This window comes from Carcharodon carcharias, chromosome 4, assembly GCF_017639515.1.
Source record: "Carcharodon carcharias isolate sCarCar2 chromosome 4, sCarCar2.pri, whole genome shotgun sequence".
NCBI classification, from domain to species: Eukaryota; Metazoa; Chordata; class Chondrichthyes; order Lamniformes; family Lamnidae; genus Carcharodon; species Carcharodon carcharias.
Genome location: NC_054470.1, coordinates 123283200 through 123295934, shown reverse-complemented (window position 1 = coordinate 123295934; position 12735 = coordinate 123283200). Strand labels below are relative to the sequence as shown.

The 12735-nt window shown below is 42.7% G+C and overlaps 1 protein-coding gene across 1 annotated transcript in view; it reads right to left on the bottom strand.

Annotated features, from left to right (window-relative positions):
* tmem232 (transmembrane protein 232) overlaps positions 1-12735 on the bottom strand; it is a 161746-nt gene that overhangs the window by 41806 nt on the left and 107205 nt on the right. Inside the window, exon 10 of the mRNA XM_041185329.1 lies at positions 7149-7327. Within this exon, the coding sequence (XP_041041263.1) occupies positions 7149-7327 (179 nt within the window). The remainder of the gene's footprint in view (positions 1-7148; positions 7328-12735) is intronic.

The following is a 12735-nucleotide window of genomic DNA, read 5'->3' as shown; positions in this document are numbered from 1 at the left end:
CAATCATGACCCCCCTCAATCTCCTCTGCTCCAGGGAAAATAACCTCAGTCTACCCAATCTCTCCTCATAACTAAAACTCTCCAGCCCAGGCAGCATCCTGGTAAATCTCCTCTGCACACTCTCTAGTGCAATCAGATCCTTCCTATCATGCAGATTCCAGAACTGCATGCAATAATCTAGCTGTGGCCTAACCATTGTGTTATACAGTTCCAGCATAACCTCCCTGCTCTTATATTCTATGCCTCGGCTAATAAAAGCAAGTATTCCATATGCCTTCTTAACCACCTTATCTACTTGTCCCGCTACCTTAAGGGACCAATGGACATGCAAATCAAGGTCCCTCTGATTCTCGGTACTTCCCAGGGTCCTACCATTCATCGTGTATTCCCCTGCCTTGTTTGTTCTGCCCAAATGCATCACCTCACACTTATCCGGATTAAATTCCATTTGCCACTGATCAGCCCATTTATATCCTCCTGTAATCTAAAGCTATCCTCCTCACTACTTACCACCCACCAATTTCTGTGTCATCTGCAAACTTACTGATCAAACCTCCTACATTCAAGTCTAAATCATTTATATATACCACAAACAGTAAGGGACCCAACAATGATCCCTGTGGAACCCAACTGGACACAGGCATCCAGTCACAAAAACACCCCTAGAGCATCACCTTCTGCTTCCTGCCACTCAGCCAATTCTGGATCCAATTTGTTAAATTGCCTTGGATCCCACGGCCTCTTACCTTCGTTATCAGTCTCCCATGCGGGACCTTATCAAAAGCAACGCTGAAGTCCAAGTGAACTACATCAAATGCATTGCCCTTATCTATACACCTGATCACCTCTTCAAAAAATTCAATCAAATTGGTCAGACATGACCTCCCCCTAATAAAACCATGCTGACTGTCTTTGATTAATCCCTGCCTCTCCAAGTGTAGATTAATTCTGCCCCTCAGAATTGCTTTCAATAGTTTCCCTAGGTTAGACTGACTGGCCTGTGGTTCCCTGGTTTATCCCTTCCTCCCTTCTTGAATAATGGTGCCACATTGGCTGTCCTCCAGTCCTCTGGCACCTCTTCTGTGGCCAGAGAGGTATTGAAAATTATTGCCAGTGCCCCTATCACCTCCCTTGCCTCACTTAGCAGTCTGAGATACATTTCACCTGGGCCTAGAGATTTATCTACTTTTAAGCCTGCCAGACCACTTAGAACCTCCTCCCTTTCTATGCTAATTTCTTTAATTATATCACAGTCCTTCTGCCTGATTTCCATAGCCACGTCGTCCCTCTCTCTTGTGAACACCGACACAAAGTATTAATTATGAACCTTACCTACATCTTCCGGCTCCACACACAAATTACCACTATGGTCCTTAATGGGCCCTACTCTTTCCCCAGTTATCCTTTTACTCTTAATGTACTTGTAAAATAACTTTGGATTTTCCTTTATTTTACTTGCCAATGCTGTTTCATGCTCCCCTTTTGCTGTCCTAATTTTCTTTTGCAATTCCCCCCTACACATTCTATACTCTTCTAGGGCTTCCGCTGTTTTGAGCCCTCGGTATCTATCACAAGCCTCCCTTTTTCTCTTTATCCAATCCTGTATATCCCTCGACATCCAGGGTTCCCTGGATTTGTTGGTCCCATCCATTGTCTTTACTGGAATATGTTGGCCCTGAACTCTCTCTATTTCCTTCTTGAATGAGTCCCACTGCCCTGACACAAGTTTACCTAAAAGTAGCTGCTCCCAGTCCACTCTGGCCAAATCAGATTTGATCTTATTAAAATCGGCCTTCCCTCAGTTTAGAACTCTGGTTTCTGGCCCATCCTTGTCCTTATCCATAACAAGCTTGAATCTAGCGGAGTTATGATCACCATCTGCAAAATGCTCCCCCACTGATACCTCTTCCACTTGCCCGGTTTCATTCCTTAAAATTAAATCCAGGACTGCCCCCTCTCTTGTAGGACCTTCTGCATACTGGCTTAAAAAGATATCCTGGATGCATTTTAAGAATTCCGCTCCCTCTAAACCTACCACACTATGACTAACCCAGTTAATGTTGGAGAACTTGAAATCGCCCACTATTATTACCCTATTATTTTCACACTTCTCTGAAATTTGCCTGCATATCTGCTCTTCAGTTTCTCTCTGACTGTTTGGGGGCCTATAGCCCACTTCCAGCAATATGATTGCTCCTTTTTTGTTTTTCAGTTCTACCCATATGGCTTCATTTGAGGAGCCTTCTAAGATGTCATCCCTCCTTACTGCTGTAATTGATTCCTTGATCAATATTGCGATATCCTCTCCTCTCTTACCTCCTTCCCTGTCTCGCCTGAAGACCCGATATCCTGGAATATTGAGCTGCCAATCCTGCCCCTCTCTCAACCATGTCTCTGTGATGGCAATGACATCAGACTTTCATGTGTTAATTTGTGCCCTCAACTCATCTGCCTTATTTTTCAAGCTCCTTGCATTAAAATAAATACCTTCCAACTTTGCCAAACACCCTTGTGCCTTAACTGGCCTATAATTTCTATGCCTTCCAGACTCACTTGCTCTCTCTTCTAATTTTGGCTGTGCATCTCCCCCTGCTGAACCTCCTCTCAGGATCCCATCCCCCTGCCAAGTTAGTTTAAACCCTTCCCAACAGCACTAGCAAACCTCCCTGCAAAATATTGGTCCCATTGCAGTTCAGGTGCAACCCATCCTCCTTGTACAGGTCCCACTGCCCCCAGAAACAGTCCCAATGTCCCAGAAATCTAAAGCCCTCCCTCCTGCACCATCTCTCCAGCCACGCATTCAACTGGACTAACCTCCTATTTCTATACTCATAGCGTGCAGCACTGGAAGTAACCCAGAGATTACTACCTTTGAGGTCCTGTTTTTTAATCTGTTTCCTAGCTCCCTAAATTCTGCTTGCAGGACCTCATCCCTCTTTCTACCTATGTCATTGGTACCAATACGTACCACGATCTCTGTCTGTTTGCCCTCCCCCTTTAGAATGCCCTGCAGCCGTTCAGTAACATCCTTGACCCTGGCACCAGGGAGGCAACATACCATCCTGGAGTCAAGTCTACAGCCGCACAAACACCTGTTTGTTCCAGTTACTATTGAGTCTCCTACCACTATTGCTCTTCCCCTCTTTTTCCTCCCTCCCCTGTGCAGCTGGGGCACTCACAGAGCCATAAACGTGGTTGCACTCCCCAGAGGAACCCTAACTTTACGCAGGTTGAGTATTCCAGAGCCCACATGAAAATCTGGGCCCCTAACTTTGATCCTCTCTCCACAGATGCTGCCAGGCCTGCTGGATGTTTCCAGCATTTTCTGTTTTTATTTCTGAGTTTCCTTCTGTTTCTTTGCTAATGGAGGACTGTGCAGTACTGCACTTTCAATCCCAACCCAGATTATATTTATGAAGATTTTTTTTCTATTTTATGAAAATCCTACAAAAAATTTTGTTATCTCTGGATTCCCTCCTCAAATAATTTAATTTTTATTGTTTTGGGCATGATTTACTTAGTTATTTCTAAGGAGCAACATATTATGGAGCTGCAAGCTCCCTTCCACTTCCTACAATAAGTAAATATCAGTGCCTCAAAGGGATATTTACTCCTTCAGATACTCTATTTTACATTTCAGTCCAAATCTCCTCCTTTGTGACTGTCAGTTTCTCCAAGATCATAAGAAATAGGAGTTGCCAATTCAGACATTTGAACCTGCTCCATCATTCAATCAGATCATAGTTGAGCTGACTGACCCCTTAATTTCACTTTCCTGGCTGCCTCCCATAACTCTTGATTCCCTTGTAGATCAAAAAATCTGGCCAATTGAGCCTTGAATATATTCAATGATCCAGCCTCCATTGCTCTCTGTGGATGAGAATTCCAAAGACGAACAACAATGAGAGAAGAAATTCTTCCTCATTTCCATCTTGAATGAGAGACTCCTCATTTTTAAACTGTGGCCCCTAGTTCTAGATTCCTCCATGAGGAGAAACTCCTCTCAGCATCCAACCTATCAAACCCCTCTGAATCTTATATGTTTCAATAAAATCACTTCTCATACTTCTAAAATCCAATGAATATAAGCCCAATCTGCCCAACTTTTCCTCCTAAGACATCCTAGGAACCAGCCTACTGAATCTTCTCTGAACTGCTTCCCATGCAAGTATATCGTTCATTAAGTAAGGACACCAAAACTGTACACAGTATCCTAGGTGCGGTCTCATCAATGCCCTGTACAGTTGTAGCAAGACTTCCCTACTTTTATACTCCATCACTCTTGCAATAAAGGTTAACATTCCATTTTCCTTCCTAATTACTTGATGTACCTGAATGTGAACTTTTTGCAATTTATGTACAAGGATACCAGATCCCTCTGTACCCCAGCATTTTCCAGTCTCTACCTACATAAATAATATTCTACTTTCCTATTCTTCCCACCAAAGTGGACAACCTTGTTTTCCCACATTATACTCCATCTCCCAAATCTTTGTCTACTCACTCAACCTATCTATATCCTTTTGCAACCTCTTTGTGTCCTCCTCACAACTTGCTTTCCTGCCTATATTTATATTGCCAGCGAATTTGGCTAAACTCGGTCCCTTCAGTCAAGTCATTAATACAAAGAGTTGAGCACTGATCCCTCTGGCACTCCACTTGTTACATTTTGACAACCTGAAAATGATAATTTTTCCTGACTGTTTCTGGTTCATTAGCCAATCTTCTATTTGTGCTAATAATATATCACTCCCAACTCCGTAAGCTCTAATCTTGTGTAGTAACCTTTTATATGGCATCTTATCAAATGCCTTTTGGAAATTCAAATGCACTACATCTACTGGTTCCCCTTTATCCACCATGTTTGTTACCTCCTTAAAGAACTTGAATAAATTTGTCAAACATGACTTCCCTTTTATAAAACCATGTTGACTCTGCCTGATTGTATTATGACCTTTTAAATGTCCTGCTACTACTTCCTTAAAACAGATTCCAGCATTTTCCCAATGATAGATATTAGGCTAACTAGTCAATAGTTTCCTGCTTCTTTCTCCCTCTTTTGTTGAATTGAAATGTCACATTTATGATTTTCCAATCTGCTGGGGCCTTTCCAGAATCTGGGAAAATTACAACCAATGCATCACTATCTCTGCAGCCACTTATTTTAAGACAAAAGAATGCAGGCCATAAGATCTGGTGGACATATCAGCCTTTGGTTTCCTTAGTTTTCTTATTGTTTTCTCTATAGTTATTGTTTTCAAGTTCCTCACTCTCTTTTGCTTCTAGAGTTTCCACTATTCTTGGGAAGTTTTTCTATCTTCTACTGTGAAAAAAGATACAAAATACATGTTCAAAGTCTCTACCATTTTCTTGTGTAAGATCTTGATAAAACAACTAATTTTTAGGGTTCATTGTTGGTCTGATGTAATGTCTATGGATTTTATTTTAACCACTTTTTAAACAGTTCGGTTTGAATTTCTGTTAGTGAAACAATTGGCAATCAAGGCAGTTGGGGAACAAGAAGGCAGTTATTTGTGATAAACTACACTAAAAGGTCCACAAAAAGCTGGACAAATCCAACCTGTCAACTACTGCCCCATCAGCCCCATCTTGATCATCAGCAAAGTGATGGAAAGTGTAATCAACAATGCTATCTCTACTTACTCTGCAATAACTTGCTCACTGAGCTCAGTTTGGGTTTCGCCAGGGCCACTCAGCTCCTGACCTCATTACAGCCTTATTCCAAACATGGACTAAGAACTGAACTCAAGAGATGAGGTTAAAATGACTGTCCTCAACAACAAGGCAGCATTGAACATGTTCCAGCCTCTGTTTGCAATGGGCAGGGTAAATACCGTATCCAACCAGCCTGTGCTTGCAAAACTCAAAACACAGCATCCAACATTGGATGTGATTCTGCGATTGGACAAGATTTGCAAAATAATCTTCAATGTGCTAAGAATTACACTGACAATCAATTTAATATTGTCAGTCAGGCTCGCAGTGTGGCACATTTGTGTGTACTGGGAGCTACGTACTGAGACCTGTTCTTTGGAGACAGAAAGAACATTGCGCCTGTTTCAGCTAAACAAAATAAGTGATAGCCATTCGCTGACTCAGTCGTCAGGGCAAAGCCTTGACCAATCAAGTTAAGTTGCCTGTTGTAAATTTCAAACAATGCTTGGCAGTTAACTGTCAGTCACCATCAGTGGTGCATTCCCCATGGCAATGCCACTTGCCAACCAATCAGCACTCTCTTCACATACAGTATTAATTGTTGTTTGCCTCTTATAATGGTATTCTTGCAAGTGTCCTGATGAGTGCAAGATGAAAAGCTTAGGCATGTCTCCTTTTTCAGCAATACTCAAGTTCTGTACTGCCAAATGACTATTTAATTAAAAAAACTTAAAGCAAAAGAAAAATACTGCGGATAATGGAATTCTCAAAAAAAAACGTTGGGAATACTCAGCAGGTTGGGTATCATCTGTGGAAAGAGAAACAGAGTTTCAGGTTGATGACCTGAATTGGTCAGATTTCATCATAATCTCAACATTAGAGCTAAGCAATTAAGAAGTGAAATCAGGGAACACAAAGAATAGTTGAAATCTGGAACTCTTTCTCTCAAAAAAACACAGATGCTGCATCCTTTGAAATGTTCAAGACTGAGATCAATATAGACTTTTGTTTAAGGGTATCAAGGGATATGGAACAAAGGTGGATGATGAAATTGCACAATAGGCTTGAGTGCCTGAATAGCATACTGCTGTATCTAGGATCCTGGAAGACAACAGGTTTGATTGAGCCAACGATACAGCACCCTTTTTTTTAATAGAGCATCAGTAGTGTTGTTCGGCACAGACACCACTTTATGGGTTGGTGATCTCATTAACACACTTTGAGGCCTTAATGAGCACAAGATGCATGCAGTGACCCAACACTTCCATTCCAATTTATCCTGTGCCAGGTGGAATGAGTACATGCCAGCCCTCAGCAAATGGATAATGCAAGTCTGTTGTATCATTGTATCAATGGGCACCAGGCAATGAATTATAGTCCTGGTATGTTAGAATGAGCATATCTGCTTCCAACTAAATTCATGGCAACTAAATTTTGACTCAACTACCCATAATTGCATATAAACAAATTACCTCAGCCACTTTAACAGCTGCCAGGACTCGAGCATCCTGCTCCAAGCTTTGTTGTTTCTGTAGAGCAGTCCATGCGGCATTCCTTAACCCCTCTTGATTTTTGTCACCATAAAGAATGTGACAGACCTTTTCCAAACTGTATGCTGCTCCATAGCGAACCCACCAGCCACTATCCTGATCTGTGAATTAAATAATGTGAGCATTGTAATAAAACCGAACTTTGTACTTGAAGGTCTGTTTTTAAATAATTTAACTAATCATTCATGTTATTTAATGTTGGTGAAATTGTGACATGCAAAATGCCTACATAACACTAGTGATTACATTTTGAAAGTAATTGACTGTGAAATGCTTTGAGACATTCCAACAACACACAAAAGAAATAGAAAAGCTATCTTTTCCAATATAAATGTGAGTACATGTTGATTAGAGCTATAACAATTATATATTACCTTAGGGGAATTAGAAGTGACACAGCTTATATTGCAAGACTGAAACCGCTATTCCACATTTTTAGTCACGGTTGTAATAGGGACCCATCAATTTCAAAGTAGTTCAAACATGGTAATTTTGTATTTGTTTTATTATTCACTTAAACTATATAGGTCAATACACTATTGAACATATATGAGGCATCACTGCGCCACAAGGTGTGGCCCTTTGAAACTGGTAATTTTTTCCCCTTGTTTTCTGCTTGGAGATTGGCACAATGAAGACAAATTTCTATCTATTGACACATGATTCACAAGAGGGTCTGATGCTTCAGGTATTGTTTGTATTCTCGCTCAGCAGATTGATTATAGGAGAGGGCATCAAGATAAGTCCAATTCTGTCCTTACTCCTTACCCAGATTTCATTTATGTGCACGTTCTGGGCAAGTGTCACTGAATAAAGATCAGTATTGGGAAGAGAAGATATTTTTTCCCTTTCCTTACCCAGTAGTACTGACACCAACATTAGCACCACTATAGCCGCACTGGGTAAGATCACCTAATTCAACAATAATGGGATCAAATCTGGAAAATTTGTCCTCTGCAGGACTATGCTCCATACTGGCAAACTCCATTTACCAACTGAACAATTAGGCAAGCTATGAAATAGTAAGAAGTTTTCATTTCTATGGGTAATGAATACCATTATGTATCATTGTGTACTTTATGAAATCAAGATATAGGAACTAATGCATCATACAAGTTAATTCAAATTGTAATTAATGATACTGTTCAATGATTTGCAAAGTTCATACACTCAGCTGATTAACAGATATATTCTAAAACACATATAATATATTTAACAGCAACAAAATCAGCAGAGTATTTTGTACACAATTAGGCAATAATTGCAGGGATTGCTAGCGACACCCCCATCCTGTAAATGAATTAAAAGAAAATAAACTTACACTAATTATAATCAACCTCATTAGAAGAATAACAGTGGTCCAACAGTGGCCCCTGGAAGTAAAACCTATCCTCTATGACTTTGAAGGTGTATCTTTTCTGTACCCTATCATATGTTAAGCAGATGATGACTCCCCACGCAACCACCCCCCCCACCCCACCGACCCCCCCCCACCCCTCCTACCCACTACCTCCATTAGCATGGTCTGCTGCGCATGCAGCTGAAGATCCACAGAGAACCATCACTCCTAGGCAACCCACTAGACCCAGGGTCTATAGATGGCGCCTGTCATTCCTGCAGATGACCAAGAACAAGTATTACCAAAAATTGTGCCTGCCTAGGGAACAGATCGGTCACATATGTCACCTGCTGCAGGATTTGGTTCCATGCGGACATGGAGGGCATCCACTGCCAGTGGCCGTGAAAGTGACTGCAGCACTCAATTTTTACCCCAGTAGCTCATTCCAGGGTTCCACAGGTGACCTGTGCAGAATCTCACAAGCTTCCACACACAAGTGTGTCCAGGAGGTCATGGACGCCATCTTCACGAAGGCACAGAACTTTGAGCATTTCATCTGAGATCAGGAAAGCCAGGAAGCAGTACTTGCAGGTACTTGCTCCCTGTGTGGATGAGGAACAAGGTTATAGGGAGGATGAGCCAGCTGACCACGGCACCGTGGCACAGGAGGCCATTCAAGAGGGGGGTGCAAAAAGACAAGTGGTAGTTGTAGGGGATTCTATAATTAGGGGAATTGATATCATCCTTTGTAAGCAGGATCGAGTGTCCCGCATGGTATGTTGCCCGTCCGGTGCCAGGGTGAGGGACATCTCTGACCGGCTTGAAAGGATATTGGAGAGGGAGGGGGAGGATCCAGTTACTGTAGTCTATGTCGGGACAAATAACATAGGTAAGACTAGGAAAGAAGACCTGTTTGGGGATTATCAGGAACTAGGAACTAAATTAAAGAACAGGTCCTCAAGGGTTATAATCTCCAGATTACTACCCAAGCCATGTGCAAATTGGCATAGGGACGCGAGAATAAGGGAAGTAAACACACGGCTAAAGGAGTGGTGCGGGAAAGAGGGGTTCCATTTCGTGGGGCACTGGCATCAGTATTGGAACAGGAGGGATCTGTACCGTTGGGACGGTCTCCACCTTAACGGATCTGGGACCAAAGTTCTAACGAAAAGGGTAAATAGGGTGGTCAACAGGACGTTAAACTAGAAAGTGGGGGGGAAGGGAAGGGTAAAACTCCAACAAAATGACTAATGGGAAACAAAGCAGCAGGTTAGCATGTGAGGGGGGCGGGGGGGTGGGGGGGGGGGGTGGGGGGGAGGGCAGGGTGGGGGTGGTGGATTCAACTTCATGGAAAATTATGAAAAAACTGAAAAGAAAAGAGAGCCCAGGAGAGGCTATTAAAGTCTCCAGAACACAAAATAGGACAGATTGTTTGGCAAGGGCTAGGAATCTAACTTCAAGCACATCAGATAAAGGGACGACAATGAGAAAGGGGACGGGAAATACAGGCCTGAAGGTGTTGTATCTGAATGCACGCAGTATACGAAATAAGGTAAAAGAGCTTGTGGTGCAGATTGAAATTGGCAGGTATGATGTGGTGGGCATCACGGAGACATGGCTGCAAGGGGATCAGGACTGGGAGCCAAATATCCAAGGATATATATCCTATCGAAAAGATAGGCAGGTTGGCAGAGGGGGTGGGGTTGCTTTGTTAGTAAGAAATGAAAGTAAATCGATAGCAAGAAACGATGTAGGGTCAGATGATGTAGAATCTGTGTGGGTAGAGTTGAGGAACCGCAAAGGTAAAAAAACCATAATGGGAGTTATGTACAGGCCTCCAAACAGTAGTCAGGATGTGGGGCACAAGATACATCAGCAGATAGAAAAGGTGTGTAAAAAAGGCTAGGTTACAGTGATCATGGGGGATTTCAATATGCAGGTAGACTGGGAAAATCAGGTTGGTAGTGGATCCCAAGAAAAGGAATTTGTGGAATGTCTACGAGATGACTTTTTGGAGCAGTTTGTGGTGGAGCCCACTAGGGAACAGGCAATTCTAGATTTAGTGATGTGTAATGAGGCAGATTTGATAAGGGAGCTTAAGGTGAAGGAACCCTTAGGAGGAAGTGACCATAATATGATAGAATTTACCCTGCAATTTGAGAGGAAAAAGCTGGAATCAGATGTAACGGTATTGAATAAAGGCAACTACAGAGGCATGAGGTAGGAGCTGGCCAGAATTGACTGGGAGATGAGCCTAGCAGGAAAGACAGTGGAACAGCAATGGCAGGAGTTTCTGGAAGTAATTTGGGAGACACAGCAAAAATTCATCCCTAGGAAGAAGAAGCATACTAAAGGGAGGACGAGGCAATCATGACTGACAAGGGAAGTCAGGGACAGTATAAAAGCTAAAGAGAAAGCATACAATGCGGCGAAGGGCAGTGGAAAACCAGGGGATTGGGAAGCCTACAAAGACCAACAGAGGACAACTAAAAAAGAAATAAGGAGGGAGAAGATTAAATATGTTGGTAAACTAGCCAGTAATATAAAAGAAGATTGCAAGAGTTTTTTTAGATATATAAAGGGTAAGAGAGAGGCAAAAGTGGACATTGGCCATTGGAGAATGATGCTGGAGAAGTAGTAGTGGGGAACAAAGAAATGGCGGAGGAACTGAATAGGTTCTTTGTGGCGCCAGTCTTCACGGTGGAAGACACGAGTAACATCCCCAAATTTCAAGAGAGTCGTGTGGCAGAGGTGAGTATGGTGCTCATTACCAAGGAGAAGGTGCTAGGAAAACTGAAAGGTCTGAAGGTGGGTAAATCACCTGGACCAGATGGATTACACCCCAGAGTTCAGAAGGAGATAGCTGAAGAGATAGTGGAGGCGTTAGTGGTGATCTTTCAGGAATCACTGGAGTCAGGGAGGGTCCCAGAGGACTGGAAGATTGCTAATATAACCCCCCCTGTTTAAGAAGGGAGTGAGGCAAAAGACAGGAAATTACAGGCCGATTAGCCTTACCTCGGTCGTTGGTAAGATTTTAGAGTCCATTATTAAGAATGAGATTTCAGAATACTTGGAAGTGCATGATAAAATAGGGCAAAGTCAGCATGGTTTCATCAAGGGGAGGTCATGCGTGACAATTCTGTTAGAATTCTTTGGGGAGTTAACAAGTAGGTTAGACAAAGGAGAGCCAATGGATGTTATCTACTTGGACTTCCAGAAGGCCTTTGACAAGGTGCCGCACAGGAGGCTGCTCAGTAAGATAAGAGCCCAAGGTGTTAGAGGCAAGGTACTAGCATGGATAGAAGATTGGCTGTCTGGCAGGAGGCAGAGAGTGGGGTCCTTCTCAGGATGGCGGCCGGTGACTAATGGAGTTCCACACGGGTCAGTGTTAGGACCACAACTTTTCACTTTATACACTAATGATCTAGATGAAGGAACTGAGGGCATCCTGGCTAAGTTTGCAGATTATACAAAGATAGGTGGAGGGATAGGTAGTATTGAGGCTGCAGAAGGATTTGGACAGGTTAGGAGAATGGGCAAAGAGGTGGGAGATGGAATACAACATGGGGAAGTGTGAGGTCATGCACTTTGGTAGGAAGAATAGAGGCATAGACTATTTTCTAAATGGGGAGAGAATTCAGAAATCTGGAGTACAAAGGGACTTGGGAGTCCTAGTCCAGGATTCTCTTAAGGTTAACTTGCAGGTTGAGTCGGTAGTTAGGAAGGCAAATGCAATGTTGGCATTTACTTCGAGACGACTAGAATATAAAAGCAGGGATGTGCTGCTGAGGCTTTATAGGGCTCTGGTCAGACCACATTTAGAATATTGTGAGCAATTTTGGGCCCCGTATCTCAGGAAGGATGTTCTGGCCCTGGAGAGGGTCCAGAGGAGGTTCACGAGAACGATCCCAGGAATGAAAGGCTTAACATATGAGGAACGTTTGAGGACTCTGGGTCTATACTTGATGGAGTTTAGAAAGATGAGGGGGGATCTGATTGAAACTTACAGAATACTGAAAGGCCTGGATAGAGTGGACGTGGGGAAGATGTTTCCATTAGTAGGAGAGACTAGGACCTGAGGGCACAGCCTCAGAGTAAAGGGAAGACCTTTTAGAACAGAGATGAGGAGAAACCTCTTTAGCCAGAGAGTGGTGAATCTATGGAATTCAT